The 22,446-nt window shown below is 41.0% G+C and overlaps 1 protein-coding gene across 3 annotated transcripts in view; it reads left to right on the top strand.

The window, feature by feature from the left end:
• The first annotated feature begins 268 nt into the window (after positions 1–268).
• The window catches only part of gpc6 (glypican 6), a 574,948-nt gene continuing 552,770 nt past the window's right edge, over positions 269–22,446 (top strand). For 2 of the 3 annotated variants that reach the window (XM_018091653.2, XM_012957513.3), the window contains exon 1: positions 269–1,036. In XM_018091653.2, the coding sequence (XP_017947142.1) occupies positions 883–1,036 (154 nt within the window). In that variant the 5' untranslated portion in view covers positions 269–882. The remainder of the gene's footprint in view (positions 1,037–22,446) is intronic. The other variant, XM_031897065.1, reaches the window with a different exon arrangement.

The following is a 22,446-nucleotide window of genomic DNA, read 5'->3' as shown; positions in this document are numbered from 1 at the left end:
ATGACTGGTTGGCAAGTATTACATCTGTGGGGACTGGTCATTGTGGGGGCCATGAAATCTCTATGGGTTGGTATGAGTGCAATTTCCCCAGACTGTCCTAAACTATTATCCTTTGCCCCACACTGGGATCTCTCCCTAAACCCACAATGAAAGGAAAGGGAGCTGCTTCTTTCAAAGCACCAGTCAGAGCTATTCCGTTTTGTCTCCAGGGAGGGTGAAAATGACATCAAATGCTCTTCAGTTGCAGCTTCTTTTCACGCTCAGTTGCCCGTGTGAGACAAGCAGCAGATCTCCAGCCTATACAAGCGTGCGGTGAATGAAGGGAAGATCCCTGGTGCCGGGACGCGCTCGGTACTGCTGAGAATCCACTCCACATTTCCCCGGTAGCCCGGCTGCTCCTGGATCGCAGCAGAGCGATGTGCAGCGCGTCTCTTCGCCTGTCTCTGTCCGGGATTTCTTGCCTTCCAGTGTGAGGAGACGCTTGCAGCCGTGCTTAGCTCAAGTTCCCTGCGCCCTGCTCCTCACTGACCAGACACTGTCTGACTGGCCGGGCACATTCACCTTGGCTCTGGCACCCACCGAGCTGCTCGCAGCGTCCATGCCCGATTGTGCCAATGAGCCGCACAGAGTCCATGTTAGGAATAAGCGTCGGATTCCTGGATGAGCCGGTGTATAGTGAAAACTTTTCCCTCTCTGCGCTTAGCGGAGTAAGTGTCTAGGGGGCGCCTTTCTCTCGTCTCCTGCACTTAGTGGGGCTTTAAATTCTCCTTTGGAATTGGGGGGGTATTTATTTGGCATCGCGGTGGAAGTACCTTACTGGGATATATTGTCGGATAGCGTGTGGAGGAATTGTCCCTTTGGATTATTCTCGCCTTGGGCAGCATGTTTGGGATGGAGCCGGTGCTGTGCTGGGGAGCGGTGCTGCTGTCACTTTGCGCCGGGGCTGATGTGAGAGTTCGCAGTTGCAGTGAGGTGAGACAAGCATACAGCGCTAAGGGATTCAGCCTGGCCAGTGTCCCCTATCAGGAGATAGCAGGTACCTCTCCGCTTTTATTCCTCCTTAATGCTATAATGACTTGCTTTCTGCTCTCTTTGCATTTGATATCTCAGGGGGTATCCAGCCTACTGCCGCTCTACAACTGCAAAGTCGCACGTTGGACATCCCTACAGCTGCATATCATGTTAATAATAGAGCATTGTTGTGTGTTATTAATGATACTCCGTGTTAGTAAATACTGTGCAATGCACTACGGGTAATAAGGAGAAAGTGTTGCGCTGGGGAGACCGGCACGTGCAGCCAATTATACTTTTGTACATAAGGCGCTATGGGAACACTTAGCCAATTGCTAGTTACACAGAGCCAGCAAGCAATTTTTAACCCCTCTTTCAGCGGTTGTTTTTATCTTTATTGACTTCATTTTATTATTAGTGGAACCCAATTTGTGTCTCCTATATCCCCCTTTGTCTTACAGAACTTTGGGGCTTATATTCTAATGGCTGTGTGCAGCGCCACATCATTATTGGCTGTCTTGTTCTCAGGGTTATGCCATCTACCAAGGAGCCCCTGAGGCAAGATGCTTTTGATGTCTCAAGTAAAAGACATTTCTCTTGAATACATTATTCAGGATATTTGTTTCCTTGCTGTGTGGCAGCTTTGTGGCATAAGCTATTTTCCTCCCTGCAGGACCACTTGCTTCCTTGTTCAGGTGTAGGGAACACATAACCCCTAAATGAACACTCTTCCCTACCTCTGGGAGGAGAATGTGCTGGAGGGCTGACATACACTGGGTTAATAACTGGGGAAAGACTAGAATGATCCACCTTTATAAATTCACTACCAGTTTTACCTTGTTGAGGCCCTGCCATCCACTCACATTATAGAGAGCTGAATGAAATGAGTCCGGCAGGGATTATCCTTTCTCTCTAAATGTTTAACTGTTGCTTTTACTTTAGTTGGCCTGTAGTCACAGATCTGCTGCTAGCTTTTCTCTGATACACATTGTTGTGTCTCTGCCTGGGAATTCAGGCTCTGACCACTTCAATGGGGGATTGACCTGTATTGTATTATTTGTTGATATTGTGAGCTGATACAAAAGTAAAGACGCTGGAGACAATTGAAGGCATTTCCACCCCAGCAGTAACATAAAGGATACACAATTGCATTTATATTACCGTTTACAGGTAATATTACTCTAATGGCTGTTTCTCAGCAGTTCAATCAAGTGGCTCTCATTAACCACTTACAGAGGCTATGTTACCTTTAGGTTTGCAGGACTTGCCTCTAAAGTGTATGCTGCCTTCATGAACTGCAGGTGTAGGCGCATGTGTTAATCCTAGGCAATAACTCATTGCATTGTTACGTGCAGTTTTAATTCAACAGTGTCTGCTGCCCCAAATGATTCCTACCTGCCATTTAACATTGAATGTGCATTTCAATTGCTTAAATATTGTTAATGTTGTAATAAAAGGATTATTACTCTTGAGTCACTGAGAATGGGTTTGCTGGTACAAATATGTAAATTTGTGTCTGAATATGATTTTGTTGAGATATGTCATCCGTTTCCTTGATTATGCGACGCATGGTAGCTGTACATCTCTGCTCACGTCTGTTCCTCGTGATAGCTGTTTTTTTCCCCTATGAATTGCAGTAGATTGTGTTTGCCACTTTACAATATGAATATGCAACATATGGTACTGGAAATAAAGATAACGGATAATAAGAGCCTGAGGCTAGTATCTGTAGCAGAAAGTAGAAAGAGGAAAAATATAATCTGATTGGTGGCCAATAACACACAGTTATGTTGTAGCATACACACACACACATACACACACACACACACACATTATATATATATATATATATATACACACACACATATTTAAAGAAAGGATTAGTGAATTTATTTGATTTATTTTATTGATTTTTATACTTGCAGGCATTTAGGATCTATTTGGAGCCTTAGCAGTCATGCGATGCATATCTGTGGCATCAGTTAGGCACCACTACATGAAAAACAGGGCACATTATGCTTAATCTCTCTGTACACACACACACAGGGATGGAGAAGAAAAGCAGAAATATTGGCCCCAAGCAATTATCCCTCTCTGTGGCTTATTTTGCTTTAGGCTAAGTGAATAAAAGTGCAACATATGGCAGCATGGAATCTCAACTGCAACTAACTGCCTGTGGCTTGCCATTGCCTGGTGTAAACAGCTGCTTTTTTTCAAATGGTAAAAAGTACTCCTCACCAATTCTAGTAATCCAAACTGGCAGTAAATTTATTTCAAAGCTGTGATTTTGGCCCATCTCTTCTGTTAAGCATGGAGGCACCACAATAACAATAATGATTGCCCCCTTGTGAAATTAAAATCTACTTAAAAGGAAAAATATACTCCCCTCTTTTAAACATGAGCTCATTCAGTTGGACTTATGTGGACTAGGCACATGAACACAACATTTCTGAAATATATATAATTTATTTTTATACACATATTCCACAGATTAAAAGGAGACCACAAACAATTTCCCAACCCCCTTAGGCTCACAGGGTGTTGTAACCCCTTCCTTATCATGTATTATTGTGAAGCGATGGATTCAAAAGTCTTTCAGTTATGGGTGATGCGCAGATTCTCTGGAAATCTTAAATGTATCTTTTATTATACAACAATTTTCAGCAGGAAAACTGGTTGCTAGGGTTAGTAGCCAGTCATCCAGAAACTGAGGTGATAGTGACACTGTACTGTATTATGGGATATATAGAATCTCCCTTGTTGGCTTCCTCGGCTGCTAAGCTACCTGTGAGTTTTAGACTCAACCATGCCTTCTTAAAATGGGAGAGTGTGTACAGTCTCCACTTCTTCTAATTCAAAGCTTCAGTATGCTGAGAATTCTCTGTGCGGCATATTTATATAGGTATGCTGAAAACAGCCTTCAAATACATATACAAGACAGTACCTGGCATTCAGATGGCAACCTGTGGTGTGTTGATCTGTGTTTTTTTTTTCACAGCATAATAATTAGGCCCCCAAATGTTGCCACAGGCTAGATATAGTATGCTACACCTTATGTTTTGGCTTTCTGTAATAACCTAAGGCAAATGCCTTCCTAGATGTCCCCAGTAAGTTTCCATCATCTTTCTCTTAAATCATAGCACATGATTTGGGATACTATCTGAGTTTAGAGGCCAACTTATAATATACGATATGAATTCTGGTTACGTGCTTTGGGGTGAAGCAGGGTCATGGTCATGTGTGCTCGGGCCATTTGTGGTTTTTTGGTTTTTTTTGTTCATTGGAGCCACATTCTGTTTGTTGGCAGGGCTCTCCACCAGGAGCCCAGGTGACCATTGCATAAATAACTGGGGCCTGCCTAGGCGAGGACCCTGCTAACTTGTTAGGGTGGGGCCCTGTTTGTGTGTGCCATAGATCTTAGAGTAGTAGCAGTTGGCATGTAGGTACAGCTATGTGAGCTATTATCCAGAATGTTTGGGACCTTTTTTCATTTTCTGGATCTTTCCATAATTTGGATCTCCATACCTAAAGTCTACTAAAAAATAAATTATTTCTCAGTTAGGATCAAGTACAAGGTATTGTTTTATTATTATTATTTACAGCAAAAAAGGAAATCATTTAAAAAAATCTGAATTATTTGTTTAAAATGGACACTATGGGAGATGGCCTTCCTATAGCTTTCCAGATACTGGTTCCAAGATAGCAGGTCCCCTGCCTGTAAAATGTTTCCTTGAACATGCAAGTTTCAGGCATGATATATACACTAGACACGACATGTGCAGGAAGGGGGTACTGGACAGGTGCATTGAGAACCTGACTGGGCTCTTCTAAGGGAATCCTAATGGTCAATTGTCTAGCAAAACTGAAAGCTAACCTGTTTTTCATAGATGTCTAAAATGTATTTATCTTTTCCCAAATACATCTATTTAAAAATAATTTAGTATTTGTGCAGTTTGCTGAGCAATATTATAAGTGTTTGGCATCCCAGGCTTTATATATTTGGGCTTTGCAGTGTGCCCCTTTGCTCCTCTTTATTATTGTGATGGCGGGGGACACACTTGGCATCTGTTCCATCCATATAGATTTCCTAAATAAATACACTTGCTAATTTTGCACTAAGCTTATTTCTGGAATCTTAGACTTCCTGTGAAAAATACCCCCTGCTTGGAGAACATATTGATTCAGTGCGGATTACGAATGTGAGGTTTAGCTCATTCCAGCAGTCCAATTAACTGGGTTAGCAAATGTGCATAATACTGTTCTGTTGGAAAAATGATCATTTTCTGAAATAAATGTTAGCCGTGTCATTTTTTTCCCCTTATCAACACTAGCACTAGCAAATATCTAGTGGAGATTAAAAGTAGCTGTGACTTTTTATTACTAAAGACAGCTGCAATTTTACTACTTGCTACGGCAACCTTTTTTTTTTTTTTTTTTTAATCAAGAAAACCTAAAATAAGCTATTATGAGAGTCCTACATTTGTATAAAAACACTGCTCTACCTTGTTAAAAAGTTTCACGAGAAAGTCACTTTTATCATTAATAAAAACATACTTTGTTTATTTTGGAGGAATTCTTGTGTTTCTGTTTTTCTGCCTTTGCACAGAACAGCACACATCTATTTGCAGCTGCCTTATAGTTTTTCTCAGCTGAGATATTTTCTGCAGCCATCATTTTAAATCTGTAAATGGGATCTGCTGTTTTTCATTTCTCGCCTTGGGTGTTGTAAGAACTGAGTCCATGCACCTTGCCAGCTAAGACACAACTTAAGCAGGCAATGATTTCAGGCATGTTATTAGCAAAGGGTGCAGCTAGGTGACAAGCCTCATTTCAGGGGACTGAGTGGCAAAAACAAGATAGAACAGCACATTAATTATTGTTATTATCCTTTATCTATTATTGATGTAGTGCTGATATATTCCACATGGTTATATATCATTCACATTAGTCCTTGCCTCAGGGGAGCCTACAGTCAAAGATCCCTATCACATACACACACAAACACTATTGTCAGTTTTGTTAGTGGCCATTTAAATGTCTTGTACATGTTTTGAGTGGATTGAAGCTGGAGTACCCAGAGGAACCCACACAAGCACACAGAGAACATACAGATTCTTTACTGTACTGTGGCTTGAATCAAACCACAGACCCCAGAGAATTTTAGTTTTTTATTTGAGAGATTTCTTAAGTCTGTACAATTTATGTAGATATGATAAGACAAATAAAATCATTAGAAATACATTCCTGGCAGTATAATTGTTTCTCTTTGGAGATTGAATAATTCCGCAGTGCCTTGCAGGTTCATGTGACCCAATAAGTGTGCTTTAATGGAAATGTTGTTAAATCTGGGATTTAAGCCTTATGCATAAGGGTAGGTAATAAAAATATTCCTTTTGTCATAGTTAATCGAGCCAGTATGTGAGCCAGTATTTTGTGAGAAGATTCTTATTGGGTTTTCAGAGACCTTAAATTGTGGGAGACATATTCCAATTTGCACATTCCAATGGAGAATAACCATTCAGGTTTAGTGTAGCAAATCAGGGAGAAAACATTTATTTATTTCCCTAGGGAAAAAAAAGGCATCATCTTTTTAAAAGCTGCTTCTAAGTTGGTTTGCAAGTGATACAGCGACAGACAGGCATGCAGTATTATTAATACATTTCAAATGCAACTGACAGAAAACCACACCTCTGTAGCAAACTGATTTATCCCTTTTTTTTTTAAGGACAACCCAACCAGATCTTGCTTTCTTACGCCATGAGGAGGAACAGCATAGGCTAGCAGATGCAATAGTTCTAGCTACAATGGCATTGCATATGCTCACTTCTGATTGGAATATAAGACCAGCCCTGAAGACAGCTCGGTAGATTGGAGATTGAGTTATGTCTGTGAATAGTGGCCCAATTTATTTAAAGCAGAGCCTACTGGGTTGGGGTGGTCTCCTCTCTTAAGCTGGCAACTCAATGGGGCAGTTTTAAGGACTTGGCGTATTGAACCTGAATATGTTGAAAATCAAATCCCCTGGTCCAATCTCTGTGATATCCAGACATATAATGGGATGCAATCTCAAAGATTCCCAAATTAGCATCTGCTACAGTTTTTAGTTTTAGACAGTATATGTGTGCTGTAGAATGAAAAATAATTCGCCAAATAAGGGTTTGTGGTCTTATCCAGTATCATAAATACAAAACAAAGTTCTAGAATGCCCATTTTGTGTTATACTGTTCTACTGTTGATTCTGTTGTAAGATTTAGTCAATAGTCCCTCCCTGAAATCACAGAGATGGTTGTACAAATAATATCTAAGAGTTGTCTTATAAAATATGTAATACTGCATTTCATCCAGGAGCTGATGGTACTCATCCCTGAGTACTCTTCTGGAGTTCTATAAAGAGAACTATATCATAGAGTAGAAACAGATCAGAGATCAGAGTAGAAACATTGACTTTGGGGTTGCAGTGGATGTTATTTTGCTACAGCATTTGGTACAGTACCACGCAGCTTAACGACTAAATTAAAAATTATTGGTCTCGGACGCACTACTTGTACTTGCAAGAAAAGCACCTGTGAGATAGATTACAAAGAGTGATGATAAATGGTCCATCAAGAAAATGGTTTTCTTGTTGGTCCAGGGTTAGTAGAGTACCTCAAGGGTCTCTCCTTGGTCCACTGATTTCAATTTATTTATAAATGAGCTAAAAAACCTGGAACATATCTGCCGGGAAGAACAGACCAAACACTTGGCCTTTTGGTCATGAACATAAGAAACGTGCTTAAATAAAAACAAATTGCCCTAAATATTTCCAAATAGGTATTCCAAAATGGTATTGTTTATAGCGTTCAGTGCAGGAGATCAAAGGTAAATAAGGGACTTTTCATGAAGAATCCTGGACTGCAGGCTGAGCTGTTAAAAGAGGGACTGTCCTGTGAAAATCAGGACAGTAGGGAGGCATGCAATTATTACATTGCAAATTTCAATTGCATGTAGCCTGCTATGGTAGCGCATGCCTGACTTCTTCAGAAAGGAGTTTTATTACATATACTGACGCCAGGTGCAAACTGTAAGATTCTTAAGGCTAATGCCACACAAAGTGTATAACGCATATTTTTGGCAAGCCGAAAACCGCTTGCCGAGAAAATGCTCCATTAGCTTGAAACTCCCCCTACCTGTGCCTGCACCCGAATGAACTGAATACGCTTGGGTGCAGCCACGTGTAGCCGTTATCCGCATAAAAACGCGATTTTAGGCGGATGTTGGCTACATGTGCCTGCACCCAAGCATATTCAGTTCATTCAGGTGCAGGTACAGGTAGGAGCATATGGAGTGTATTTTTCGGCTTGCTGAAAATATGCGCCATACGCTACGTGTGGCATTAGCCTAAGAGGAAAAAGGCACTAATTTTGCCCAGGAGCAGTTACTCTTAGGGACTGATTCATCAAAGTATGAGTTTGAATCCCAAAATGGGTAAAATTCGGATTAGATACGATAATTTCACATCACGAAAATGCTTACGTGTGCAACAAATCCGTTTCACAAATTTTCTTGCCGTTTTGCGAATTTTATGGCGAAGCAAATAAACAAATTCCCTCATCACTAGTCATGATAATATCATATTGGCGATCCGAATGTCACTATCGATTAACGGGACAAATTCCCTCATCACTAGTCATGATAATCATATTGGCGATCCGAATGTCACTGTCGATTAACGATCGTAAACGGTGGGAAAACCTTTCTGACTTAGATCCTTCTGTGCATGCTTTTGGAAGTCTCCCATAGGACTCAATGACACTCTGCAGCTCCAACCTGGCCCAAGGAAAGTCACAATACCGAAGCTTGAATGAATCTGAAACTTTTGTACTCGGCGCAACAAATACGATTTTGTTGCACAAATTGACGCAAAGGACGAAAATGTTGTGCATATTAACGAAAAAGTCGCACAAAATGTGCACAGTACAAAAACTTTGATAAATGATCCCCCTAGTGACCAATCAGCAGGAAGCATTTACTGGCCACCTGTTTAAAAGCAAACATCTTGTTGGTTGCAATAGGTAATTGCTCCTGGGCAAACTTAGTGCCTTTTTTTTACATATTGGGGTAAATATTTCTTCTACAGGCAAATGCATTTCCAGGTTTGCAAAAGCTATAAAAAATTTGCATAAAGAAAATATTTAGTTGTTGCTATAAAGTGGAGTACTTATGTAGACAGGTTTTAGAGTTTCTTTTCTCCTTTTTTTAATATATTTCAGGGCATAGTACTCACTGCAAGAAAGAGGAAAGGAAGCTATTGGCAAACATGCATGGTGATTATAGTACTTGACACTTTATATGACTTTGCCAATATAGGTACTGAGCTTTCCGTTAAAAGTAAAGTTGAGTTAAAAAATCTGAATTTTGTCCTTGAACTCATTTTATTTTTTTGAATTTTTGCTAAGCTTATACAACTTAGGACTAAGGCAGACATAGTATTTCCCTGCTGGCACATTTCAAACATTTTATCTCCTTATTAACAGCTGTGCACTTGATAGCATAACTCTCCCTATACAGTTACACATTTATGCATTGTGGCTCGTGTATTATCACTCCCTTTAGATTGAAAGTCCTTGTGGGCAGGACCCCCCTGTATGTGTGTTTGTGTGTATATATATATATATATATATATAATTGGCTCTGGGGAATATATGGCTGCTTTGTGAATTAACTTAATAATAATGATTTTTACAACCAACAATTTATCTGGGTCTTATATATTCATTTACAGAAAATACCCAAACAGACAGCTATTGGTTGGTTACACTACATACGTATTAGCTCCATATAATTAGGAGTATGTTTTTCTGTGTTCTTATTTTAAAGATTAAGTGAGACAATTCTTGGGTATCTGAAGTTGTACATTTGCCTTACAGTTTTTTTATAAAAAATAAAAATGCAGAAATTAATAAGGAGATCTCTGACTGGTGTAATCTTGGTCTATTATGGGTCATCTGAGGACTTCTGTTGTTTTACCCTGGTAATGTAACCTCCTCAATCCAATACAGCTCAGTACATTTGCTTTATCAGAATCTCTAATTCTAATTAAAACATTGCATTCTAATTTCTATGAATTTAGTATTAATCTAGTATTTTACAATTTGTATGTACTGTATTTATTACTATTTATTTACATAATAAATATTAATTTCTTGCCACAATTAAGCTTACAATCTAAGGCCCTCACATTCACACACTATGGTCAATTTTATCACAATCCAGTTACCCTGTCTGTATGTTTTTGGAGTTTGGTAAAAATCCGGAATACCCTGAGGAAACCCACACAGACAGGCAAAGAAACTACAAATGTCTTGCAGAATTAAAACAAGGACCCCAACACTGCCTGGCAGCAATTGCACCACTATCCTGCCCCAATATATGAAAACATATACAGGTAGCTTTTAGATCACTTTTAGAAATGTAAGAATTTTGTGTTTCATAAAAAGATGTAGTAATCCCAAAAATAAATATAAAGGATTTGTTAGTCAAAGAATTTTCTTTTTAACATGTTTTGTGAACTGGTGAACCTGGTTCAAGCTTTCTCTCAGTCTTTTGGCTGTGCAAATGTTGGAAACTAAAATTTCTATGTTGATTCTACTGAGATGCCTTTCACTTTTACAGGATAGTAAGAATACATGATTTTTGTTATATTTTGTTTTAAAATAGCTGTAAATATAACTTGTAAAACCCCTATGTGCCCAGTAGGAGGCTCTGTAGTGTAACTGAAATGAGTGTTGCTCTGCTGTTGTTTTCTATATATTAATCTGGTTACTGTACAACTGATCTGCACCGTTTGTGACAGAAAATGTTTCAGGAAAAAGACATATAAGGAGGGAATATAGTTCAACACCTGTCAATCAATGCAGGGCCTATCAGAGGAACAGCGAATATTACAAACACATTTGTAAGACTATGGTTTTATAATAATAATATATTCTCTCTATTTATTACCCTGTATCCATACATCACAATACTAAATTATAATTTTGCAGAAATCTGCTTAACAACGTCGCAGTAGTGTATTCATATGTATGTATGTTGCATTTACTACTAAACAAGTAACTAACAAGACTATCTCAGTCCATAAAATAAACCAAACAGCCTGATTCACCTTGCTTTTACTAGCTTTTTATGATTTTACTACATTTTTATAGTTTTTATTATGGGTGCTCATATATATCGAAGCATATGACTGCTGAACTTTTACCTGAATTCACTGTGATATTATTGCCCTATCAATCTTCTCTGTTTTTGCTTCCAGAGTGTTGCAAGTTAGAAGATGAGTCTGGGTGATATATCTCCTATTCAGGCAGCCAGTTAAGGGTGCTACATCTTTACCCTGGCCTTTGCAGGAAGATAGCTGAAGGTTGTGTGTGCTGATGGTGCTTCTCTTGTCTGAGTGGATTATAATTCCTCATCTCTGAATAGGGCTGGTTCTCTGAAGCAAAGCTATTTACTTGGAATGATGTTTTTTGGCAACAACGGCTTACCCCTGGGTGTTGCTGGCCCTAACTATAAAATGTGAACTGCTGTGATAAGTTTACATAGCCTGTTTATTATGTCAACCAGAGAGTAAGACCATATGCAGAAATTAAGCTAAAGGCATTTGTAGAGGAAGAAAGCTAGATTTGTTCTTTCTTGTGAATATGTGTACACATATTTTATACACCGCTAATATATTAACGGACCAAAACTTGCAAGGGTTCTTGTATTCATTTAAATATCATGCACTGTTACCCTTCACTCATATAAATGACATTGTTGTTTCCAGGCTTAAATTATAAATTATATAGAATAGACCATGGGGGTAGTTATCAAAGATTAAATAGAGCATAGCTCCCAACTGTCACGATTTTGGTGGGACAGTCCCTTTTTGACAGCTCAACCTTCAGTCCCAGATTCTTACTGAAAATTCTCTCATTTTCCTTTGATCTCCTGCACTGAAAGCTAAAAAAGATACAAATTTAATTAAAAAGTAGCTTTTGACAGAGAGCCCAAAAAAGTTAACAAGCTTCACCTGCACTTAGAAAAAATGTTTCTCACATTTAATCAAATTTTGCGGACTTTAATAATTTGGCAGAGAGCCCAGAAAGTTAAAAATCCCCACCTGCACAGATACAATTGTAACTAATAGGCTAAACAGGTCTCTTGGGGAAACTGAAACTTTTGTCTTAAAAGGCAATTTCACCTTTTTCAGCAAAACTGTAATAACACATAAAACAGGACCCCAAAACCCCCAGAAATGTGTTCGAACTTTAAATAACCTGGTATTTAGGGGGTGTGGTCACAAAAATTGGTGTGGTCAAACATTTTATTTTGTCCCTCTTTACCATTTTCAAAATGTTGGGAGGTATGATAGAGCATTTAATCACACATTTATGTAGCTAATAACAGATAAACTGGATAGCCAAACCCAGTGGTGTAATTACCCCAAGCATTGTCTAACTTGAAGCAAAAGCATTTTTTCTAAGGCCATGGCTGCCAGATCCCAGCTGTGTTGGCTTCTTTGCTTATAGATCTCAGCACTGATCGTTGTTGTTACCATCTGTAATGATGTCACTTCCACAAGTGATGTTAATATCACCACTGGGGAAATTCATAGTGGATTCTATTTCCTGCAAAATAAGTAATAAGACTACGGTTGGGCAAGTTAAGCCCTTTTAATGGAGGCAAGCTAAGCTGTACATGGGGATCTGTCATATTCCTCCCTTACTATTTCAGGCTCTGGTGAAGTAGTGCACATGTTCTGAACAACACCAACTTTTTTTTTGCGTAGGTTCCAATAGCTGACCACAATCCATGATATAAGAATCCAGAGAGAGTAAAAAGCATAATGGGGAAAATAAAAAAGGATTTCCAAGGTAAAATGTATATAAATGGAGTTTACTTTTTACCACCGCTAAAATGAATATATTGTCCATACATTCTCGGGGGGCTATATATTATACTGTGTAAAACAAAATTTGCTGAAAGAATGGTGTTAAAGCTCTGTAAAACAAATGGTGAATTTCGCTGCCCAAACAACAGATTTTACAGCATTATTTTACATGTTCTGGAAGAAAAAAAACTAGTAAAAAAATTACTAAAAATGTGTTTATTATGTCAGGTTTTGAGCTAGAAAGAGACGTTCTAAACTCCAATATAGGAGGATTAAAGCTATCTCTCCCAGGTGATAGTGCCTGTGAGTGTGGGGATCATAGTGGATAGGGAGTCAGGTTAGAGGTTTCCCTGGAGGTTCCACTAAAGAGTGTCAAAGTGGTGAAGTGAGATCCTACCAAATCTGTCCTTAGGGGAGTGTGCAACCATATTGCTGTAACCAGGGTACCTGTCACCTTAAAATATAATTCCAAATCCTTTTTTATCATGTTAGTTGAACAAAATAAACTTTATTTACCCTACATAAATTATATAAATCTTGTTTCCCTCAGTATTACAAGAACACAATCAGAGCAAGCAGGCAGCTACCACTTTGTAAACATTGTTATTAAAACAAGCTTTGCATCATCCTAAAATCTTGTTTATGCTTCAAAATCTGGCACCTGGTGCACACGCCTATGTAGAAGGTTACGTAAATGCAATGCCATATAGGAAGTGCTGAATTCAAGGGGAAAGTAATGGCCTGCTCCGCCTTTATGCCTGAGGCATAGAGGTGGGGTAGGCAATATACGATTGACAGCTCCGATTTTTAAATTCATTTTAAAACAGGTATAATACAGCTTTTTATGTGTGGGCGACAGGACCCCTTTAATTCAGCTTCTTCTGTACTACTATGTGAGTACTTTATCAAGTGTGCTAAATTTTTAATTTTTATCTACATTTTTTATTTGTTAAAGAAATAGGAATCCTCTTGCATCTGAAAGGTATAGTTTTACAACACGTCTTCCTTCCTCACCTCTTCAAGCCGCCATACACATAGTAACATAGTAACATAGTAAGTTGGGTTGAAAAAAGACATACGTCCATCAAGTTCAACCATAATGCCTATACCTAACCTGCCTAACTACAAGTTGATCCAGAGGAAGGCAAAAAGCCCCATCTGAAGCCTCTCTAATTTGCCTCAGAGGGGAAAAAATTCCTTCCTGACTCCAAGATGGCAATCGGACCAGTCCCTGTATCAACTTGTACTAAGAGCTATCTCCCATAACCGTGTATTCCCTCACTTGCTAAGAATCCATCCAGCCCCTTCTTAAAGCTATATAATGTATCAGCCAGTACGACTGATTCGGGGAGGGAATTCCACAACTTCACAGCTCTCACTGTAAAAAATCCTTTCCGAATATTTAAATGGAACCTCCCTTCTTCTAAACGGAGTGGGTGCCCTCGTGTCCGTTGGAAGGACCTACTGGTAAATAAAACATTAGAGAGGTTATTATATGATCCCCTTATATATTTATACATAGTTATCATGTCACCTCTTAAGCGCCTCTTCTCCAGTGTAAACAGACCCAACTTGGCCAGTCTTTCTTCATAACTGAGACTTTCCATACCCTTTACCAGCTTAGTTGCCCTTCTCTGGACCCTCTCTAGCTCAATAATGTCCCGTTTGAGCACTGGAGACCAAAACTGAACAGCATATTCTAGATGGGGCCTTACCAGTGCTCTGTAAAGGGGAAGAATAACCCCCTCCTCCCGTGAATCTATACCCCTTTTAATACAGCTCAGAACCTTGTTTGCCCTTGCAGCTGCTGCCTGGCATTGCTTGCTACAGCCAAGTTTATTATCTACAAGGACTCCAAGATCCTTCTCCATTATGGATTTGCCTAGTGCAGTCCCATTAAGGCTTGCATATTTTTACATCCCAGGTGCATGACCTTACATTTATCCACATTAAATCTCATTAAATCTCATCTGCCACTTAGCTGCCCAGATTGCCAGTTGGTCAAGATCCTGCTGCAGGGATGTCACATCCTGGATAGAATTGACTGGTCTGCAGAGTTTTGTGTCATCTGCAAACACTGATACATTACTCATAATACCCTCCCCTAAGTCATTTATGAACAAATTAAACAAAAGTGGACCCAGTACAGAACCCTGAGGGACCCCACTGAGAACCTTACTCCAAGTAGAGAATGTGCCATTAACAACCACCCTCTGTACCCGATCCTGTAGCCAGTTTTCTATCCATGTGCAAACGACTTCACTAAGACCAATAGACCTTAGCTTAGAAAGCAGTCGTTTGTGGGGAACGGTATCAAATGCTTTGGCAAAATCCAAATAGATTATATCTACTGCATCCCCACTGTCCAGCTTCTTACTTACCTCATCATAAAAAGCAATTAAATTGGTCTGACATGACCTGTCCTTCATAAAGCCATGCTGATTACTGCTCATAATGCCATTCTCCACTACATAATTTTGAATGTGATCCCTTAACAAGCCTTCAAATAACTTGCCCACCACGGATGTCAAACTTACAGGCCTATAATTGCCAGGCTGAGATCTTACTCCCTTTTTAAATATGGGAGTGACATTCGCCTTCTTCCAATCACTAGGTACCATACCTGATGAAAGAGAGTCTGAGAATATCAGAAACAAGGGCCACTGCAATTCTGCCCCTAGCTCTCTCAGTACCCGAGGGTGTATTCCATCTGGCCCAGGTGCCTTGTTTACATTTATCGTGTGTAACCCTTTAAGCACCATATCCTGTGCCAACCACTGTGTAGTTGGAGCTGAGGCAACAGTGAAGCTATTGGGTGAGACTTGGCCCACTGGCTCCTCTACTGTATACACAGAAGAAAAGAACTGGTTAAGCACATCTGCCTTTTCTGTATCCGCTGTAACCATATTGTTACTATAACTCAATGGGGCCACACCCTCAACCTGCATCTTTTTACTATTAATATACTTAAAAAAACTTTTTGGGGTTAGTCTTGGCCTCGGCCGCGATGCGCTCCTCATTTTCTATCTTTGTCTTCCGGATTGCTGTTTTACAACACTTGTTATAGTGTTTATATTCATTAAACGCAGCTACTGTCCCCTCTGACTTATATTTCTTAAAAGCTTTCCTTTTTTTCCCTATTAACTTCTTTACCTCAGAGTTAAGCCACATGGGGTGATTCTTAACACTTCTACTTTTTCTTATTAATGGAATGAATTGAGAACAGTAATGATTTAATATCATTTTAAATGACAACCATTTCTGCTCTGTATTTTTATCAGAAAACATAATGCCCCAATCTATGCCCTGAAGCGCTGCCCTTAAGGAGCTAAAATTTGCCTTCCTAAAATTCAGTGTCTTTGTTGCCCCCGTGTAAATTTGTTTCCTGCACCAAACATCAAATGAAATAACATTATGGTCACTATTACCCAGGGGTTCAACCACTTGCACATTTGCTATACGTTCTGGGTCATTAGAGATCACTAGATCTAGTATAGCATTGTTCCTGGTTGGCTCCTCAACAACCTGTGACATAAAGTTGTCGTGCAGCAAGTTTATAAACTTGTTCCCATTTACTGTCCTGGCAGTACTATTGCCCCAGTCAATATCAGGGTAATTAAAATCCCCCATTATTATCACTTGTCCCAAACCAGCAGCCTTTTCTATTTGCAACAGGAGCTGGGCCTCCTCCTCTTCGCTTACATTAGGGGGTCTATAGCATACCCCTACAATTAGCTTGGTAGATTCTTTACTATCTGTGAGAAGCTCAACCCATAAGGATTCAGCTCCCTCTGTTACCCCCATCACTTCCTCCTTAATATTTGCTTTTAAGTCGTGCTTAATGAACAGACACACTCCTCCTCCTTTCCTATTGCCCCTGTCCCTCCGAAACAATGTATACCCCCAATATTAACAGCCCAGTCATGAGACTCATTCAACCAAGTTTCAGCAACACCAATCACATCATATTTCCGCTCCAACGCCAGTACCTCCAGCTCTCCCATTTTACCAGTCAGACTCCTTGCATTGGTAAACATACATTTAATACTGGTTCCGGCGTGAGAATGACGTGTAAACAACTTATGGGCCTCCCTGCCATTATCAGTATCCCGAAGCAAGTCTCCTCCCCCAATTTTCCTTACTATGCCCACTACCTCATCTATCCTGTCTACCACAGAATTTCCCTCTGCACCCTCCCCCCCCACTCCTAGTTTAAAATCTCCTCCAACCCTCTAGCCATCTTTTCCCCCAAAGCAGCTGCCCCATCATCATTGAGGTGCAGCCCATCCCTGGCAAAGAGCCTGTAGCCGATTGAGAAATCAGCCCAGTTCTGGAGAAACCCAAAGCCCTCCTCCCTGCACCAATCTCTCAGCCACGCATTAATCTCCCTGAGCTCCCGTAATATCTCTGAGAAAATTACCTTGGAAGTCCTCGCCCTCAACTTTGCACCTAGCTTTTTAAAATCGTTCTTGAGGACTTCCCCCCCTCCTCTAACTTTGTCATTGGTACCTATGTGTACCAAGACCGCCGGGTCTTCCCCAGCCCCTCCCAACAATCTGTCCACTCGTTCCACCACATGCCGAACCCTAGCACCAGGCAAGCAACACACAGTTCGGCATGTAGGGTCTTTGCGACAAATTACCCTATCCACCTTTCTAATAATTGAATCCCCTACAACTATAACCTGCCTTCCCTTCCTAGCACTACTCCCCCCACCTGTATTAGAGGTGCCGGCTCCCAGGGTGCTCTGAGAGTCAGCCTGCTCCATACACGCCAGCTCAGAGCTGCCTTCCCCAGCATCTTCACCTAACGCGGCAAATCTGTTGGTTTGTACAAGCTTTGAACCAGCCCCCCTACCCTTGTGTCCCCTACTGCCCCTCTTAACTGTTACAAATTTGTCTCCCTCATTAACCTCCACTGTCCCTTCTCCCCCCCCCCACTACACCGGCCCCTGCCAGTGGTTGCTCAGTGAGCCTCCTGTTCTCCCCCATGTTTGCAGCTGCCCTCAGTGCTGCCAGTTCCCCCCTTAGATTCTGCACCTCAGATTCCAAGAGCGACTATCGCATGAAACAAGGTTTGCTACAATATCATAGGTGCATGTATGGCCAGCTTTACAGTTGTCTGTTGATTTACTAACAAACCAGTGATCCCATAACAGCTTATCTAGACATGGATCTGCTTGCAAATACAACTCCTGTTGCAATTAGACATTTAAGGCTGGGGGTATAAAATAAGATTAAACTCTCTGTAGCAGGTGGCAATCTAGTGATGCCTAATTTTATTTGCTGCTTTCCTTACAGACCAGCTAGAACCTACTGCATTTGTTGAGGATGAGGTAATTAATTGAAGCACCATAGGAGGCCATTTTGAATCCTGTCATACAGCAACTCTGCCATTAATCCTAGCTCAAGCTGTATAGTTTTTGTTGAAACTGTGTCAGAGAGGTGACAATTCAATTTAATTGGTGACAGTAGTTTTGTGCTTTTTAGCAACTATCCCATTAAGTGTTTGGCTATATCTGTCACTGATGCAGTATGTCTGTGTTTGACATTATTTTCAAGATAGAATGTTCGTTTCAATTTTGTTGTTTTTGTGACCGATGCACCTGTAATTTAGGCACTAACTGGCCTTCTTAAAATCTGTCATTTGTCTCGTTCTGAAAAGAGACTATATGGCTAATTGGCAGTCAGCCTTATATAACAGTAGCATTGCTGCTGGTAATTGTGATATACTGTTTCAAATTTAAAGACCATTTATTTGTGTTTCTGTTATTTATCCACTATAAAACTTTACCAAAACTTTACTATACCATTAATCTGTTGTTGAGCTGATGGACTAAATGAGCAGACCCGAGGGCAGTATTAGGATGTGCCGTCACACCATTCATTTCTCATCTGTTGATGCTCCATTTATCAGGTGAAACTTTGGACAAAACAATTGCACTCTGATAGGTTCACAAGATGGCCTGTTAAAATTCCAACACTGGGTGCCAGTGTTTTCCAGAACTCCAGCATAATAATGGGTGTCCAAAGAAAAACCCCAAACACTGTTACAGCATAAAATTACCAGTGCATAAGCAATTTAGTGTTTGTGCCAGTAAATCACATGTAAGGTATTGCTGCTGAACTCCTTATGCATGGTGCCAAAAAAAAAAAGCATGCAATTCCCTAGGTGAATCAGCTGCTTGTTAAATTTAAAAATGTCTAATTGGTTGCTATGGCAATGACGCTGGTAAATTTAGCAGCTATGGTCATGTTATGCACCCTAAGGATAATGCCACACAAGTCGTAGGGCGGATATTTTTTCGGCAAGCGGAAAAGCGCTTACTGAAAATTCCGCCCTACGCTATATTGGCTACATGTGCCTGCACCCGAGCGTATCTCATTCATTCGGGTGCAGGCATATGTAGAAGGTGTAGGGCGGAATTTTCAGCAAGCGTTTTTACGCTTGCCGAAAATATTCGCCCTGCGCTTCTTGTGGCATTAGCCTTAGGCAAATGCCACACCATGAGTATGGTGTAATTTTTCGGTAAGCCGAAAAACGCTTTCGGAAAAAATACGCACCATACGCTCTTACCTGTGCCTGCACCCGAATTAATGGAATACGCTCGGGTGCAGGCACATGTAATTCATTTGGGTGCAGGCACAGGTAGGAGCATATGGTGCCTATGGCGCGTATTTTCGGCAATCGGTTTTTGGCTTGTCAAGAATATAATGTATACGCCATATGCGTGGTGTGGCATTAGCCTAAACATTTTCATATTTCTTTCTACAGCTCTACCCTAATGACATACTGAGCAGATAACAGCTTCTAAACATTTGTTTTCATGGTTGCTACATGTTTGTCTTAAAATGTATGTTTTGCAACAGCTGTAAGAAAAGTCTAAATAATAGAGGATCACCTTTCAAGTGGCAAAATGAAATATGTGACTCACAATCCCCAGATACCAAAAAATCTTACTTAAATGTCTTTGATCATATGTGCATGTATTAAATATGTATGCTGAGGAAACCAGAGAAAATGTATAAATCTAGTCAAGTCTAGAGAATGATGGGCACATTAAATCTGTTCAACTTTATGATATTGTAGCCCCTGCACTGCACTGTAATTCTCCCTAAGGAGTATGTGCATGAGTGCTGTTAGTAGTCTTGTTCCTACAGGAAAGCCTACAAATAAGTGATAGTTTTCTAATTCTTCAAATAGAGATTTGTGAGGTGGAAATAAACATTTGCAAATGTGTATTGGGCTACTTTTTCAATTAAATTTGCTTTAATTATACACATTTTTATAATTAGATTTCAACCACTTTCACTTTAAATTTGGGTATCCTACAACTGGCTCTATTTCCCTTGCAGACAAATAAGGCTTCAGGTATGTAGGAATGGCCAGAGTGCCCCAATCTTAGATTGCATCTATTGAATTGGGACTCATTTCTGCATAGTTATGGCCTTGATTTGCTTGTACTACAAATGTACCATACAGACAGTTTATACTAACAGCGCATAACAAGAGGAATCACTTATCAAAATGTTTCTCTTGAAAAATGAATAATTAGCACGCATTAAATTATCGACAAATGCACTTATACCATACCTCTAAACTGCCCCGATTTTTGTGGGACAGTTCCAAATTTGACAGCTCAGCCCCAGTCCTGATTCAAGTCCCTCATTTCCTGCTCTGATCTCCTGCACTGAACCTGCACCAATACTCTGCCACTACACTATCAAAGACTTTAAACAAATCTTTGTTTAACAAGGTATTTGACTGTCTCTGGAATGAGATGGAAAATAGTGCTGTAAGAGGTTTCTCTTTTACCTGCTTAGAATTAACAGAGTGACCCCCAGCTGTTGCCTCCACATCTGCCATAGGCATTTAAGTTCATTTAAGTGAATCTGCTCCTATCCGCTCCTATGTAGCTCCACTGGCATCAGCTTGTATGCAGCTATTTTGAGTGGATTTTGGCCAAAAATTGGCTCAGTGAAGCTGCACACAAATCAGCAGCATAGTCTGATAAAAACCCACTTAAACAAAATTGTATAATAGTTTTAAACAGGGCTGGGCCAAGGTATTTTGGCACCCTAGGCAAGGGCTTCAATCAGTGCCCCCCCAGTCAGAGCATAGCCACATGTATTGCCCCACCCGATGCACAGTCACAGCCCAGACAGTCAGACAGAACTAATAAAATGCTGCTATCATCAAGCCACATAAAATTATCCCCCCTATTGCCCCCATGTACCAATGGCATCCTATTGCCCCCCATCTGTACTGTGCCAGCAGCAGCCAGTCCCTCATATTGCCCCCCATCTGTACTGTGCCAGCAGCAGCCAATCCCTCATATTGCCCCCATCTGTACTGTGCCAGCAGCAGCCTATCCCTTATATTGCCCCCTCTGTACTGTCAGCAGCAGCCTATCCCTTATATTGCCCCCTCTGTACTGTACCTGCAGCAGCCAATCCCTTATATTGCCCCCCATCTGTACTGTGCCAGCAGCAGCCAATCCCTCATATTGCCCCCCCATCTGTACTGTCAGCAGCAGCAGCCTATCCCTTATATTGCCCCCCCATCTGTACTGTACCTGCAGCAGCCTATCCCTTATATTGCCCCCCATCTATACTGTACCTGCAGCAGCCAATCCCTTATATTGCCCCCCATCTGTACTGTGCCAGCAGCAGCCTATCCCTTATATTGCCCCCCATCTATACTGTGCCAGCAGCAGCCAGTCCCTTATATTGCCCCCCATCTGTATTGTACCTGCAGCAGCCAGTCCCTCATATTGCCCCCATCTGTACTGTTCCAGCAGCAGCCAATCCCTCATATTGCCCCCCCCCCCATCTGTACTGTACCTGCAGCAGCCTATCCCTTATATTGCCCTCCCATCTGTACTGTACCTGCAGCAGCCTATCCCTTATATTGCCCCCCATCTTTACTGTGCCAGCAGCAGCCAGTCCCTTATATTGCCCCCCCATCTTTACTGTGCCAGCAGCAGCCAGTCCCTTATATTGCCCCCCTATCTGTACTGTGCCAGCAGCAGCCAATCCCTCATATTGCCCCCTCTGTACTGTGCCAGCAGCAGCCTATCCCTTATATTGCCCCCTCTGTACTGTGCCAGCAGCAGCCAGTCCCTTATATTTCCCCCCCCATCTACTGTACCTGCAGCAGCCTATCCCTTATATTGCCCCCCATCTTTACTGTGCCAGCAGCAGCCAATCCCTTATATTGCCCCCCCATCTGTACTGTACCTGCAGCAGCCAGTCCCTTATATTGCCCCCCCATCTGTACTGTACCTGCAGCAGCCAGTCCCTTATATTGCCCCCCCATCTGTACTGTACCTGCAGCAGCCAGTCCCTTATACTGCCCCCCATCTGTACTGTACCTGCAGCAGCCAGTCCCTTATATTGCCCCCCCATCTGTACTGTACCTGCAGCAGCCAGTCCCTTATACTGCCCCCCATCTGTACTGTACCTGCAGCAGCCAGTCCCTTATATTGCCCCCATCTGTACTGTACCTGCAGCAGCCAGTCCCTTATA

The sequence above is a fragment of the Xenopus tropicalis genome, chromosome 2 (genome assembly GCF_000004195.4).
Source record: "Xenopus tropicalis strain Nigerian chromosome 2, UCB_Xtro_10.0, whole genome shotgun sequence".
NCBI lineage: Eukaryota > Metazoa > Chordata > Amphibia > Anura > Pipidae > Xenopus > Xenopus tropicalis.
Note: the sequence above shows the minus strand (reverse complement) of the source record. Positions and strands in the feature narration are given on the sequence as shown.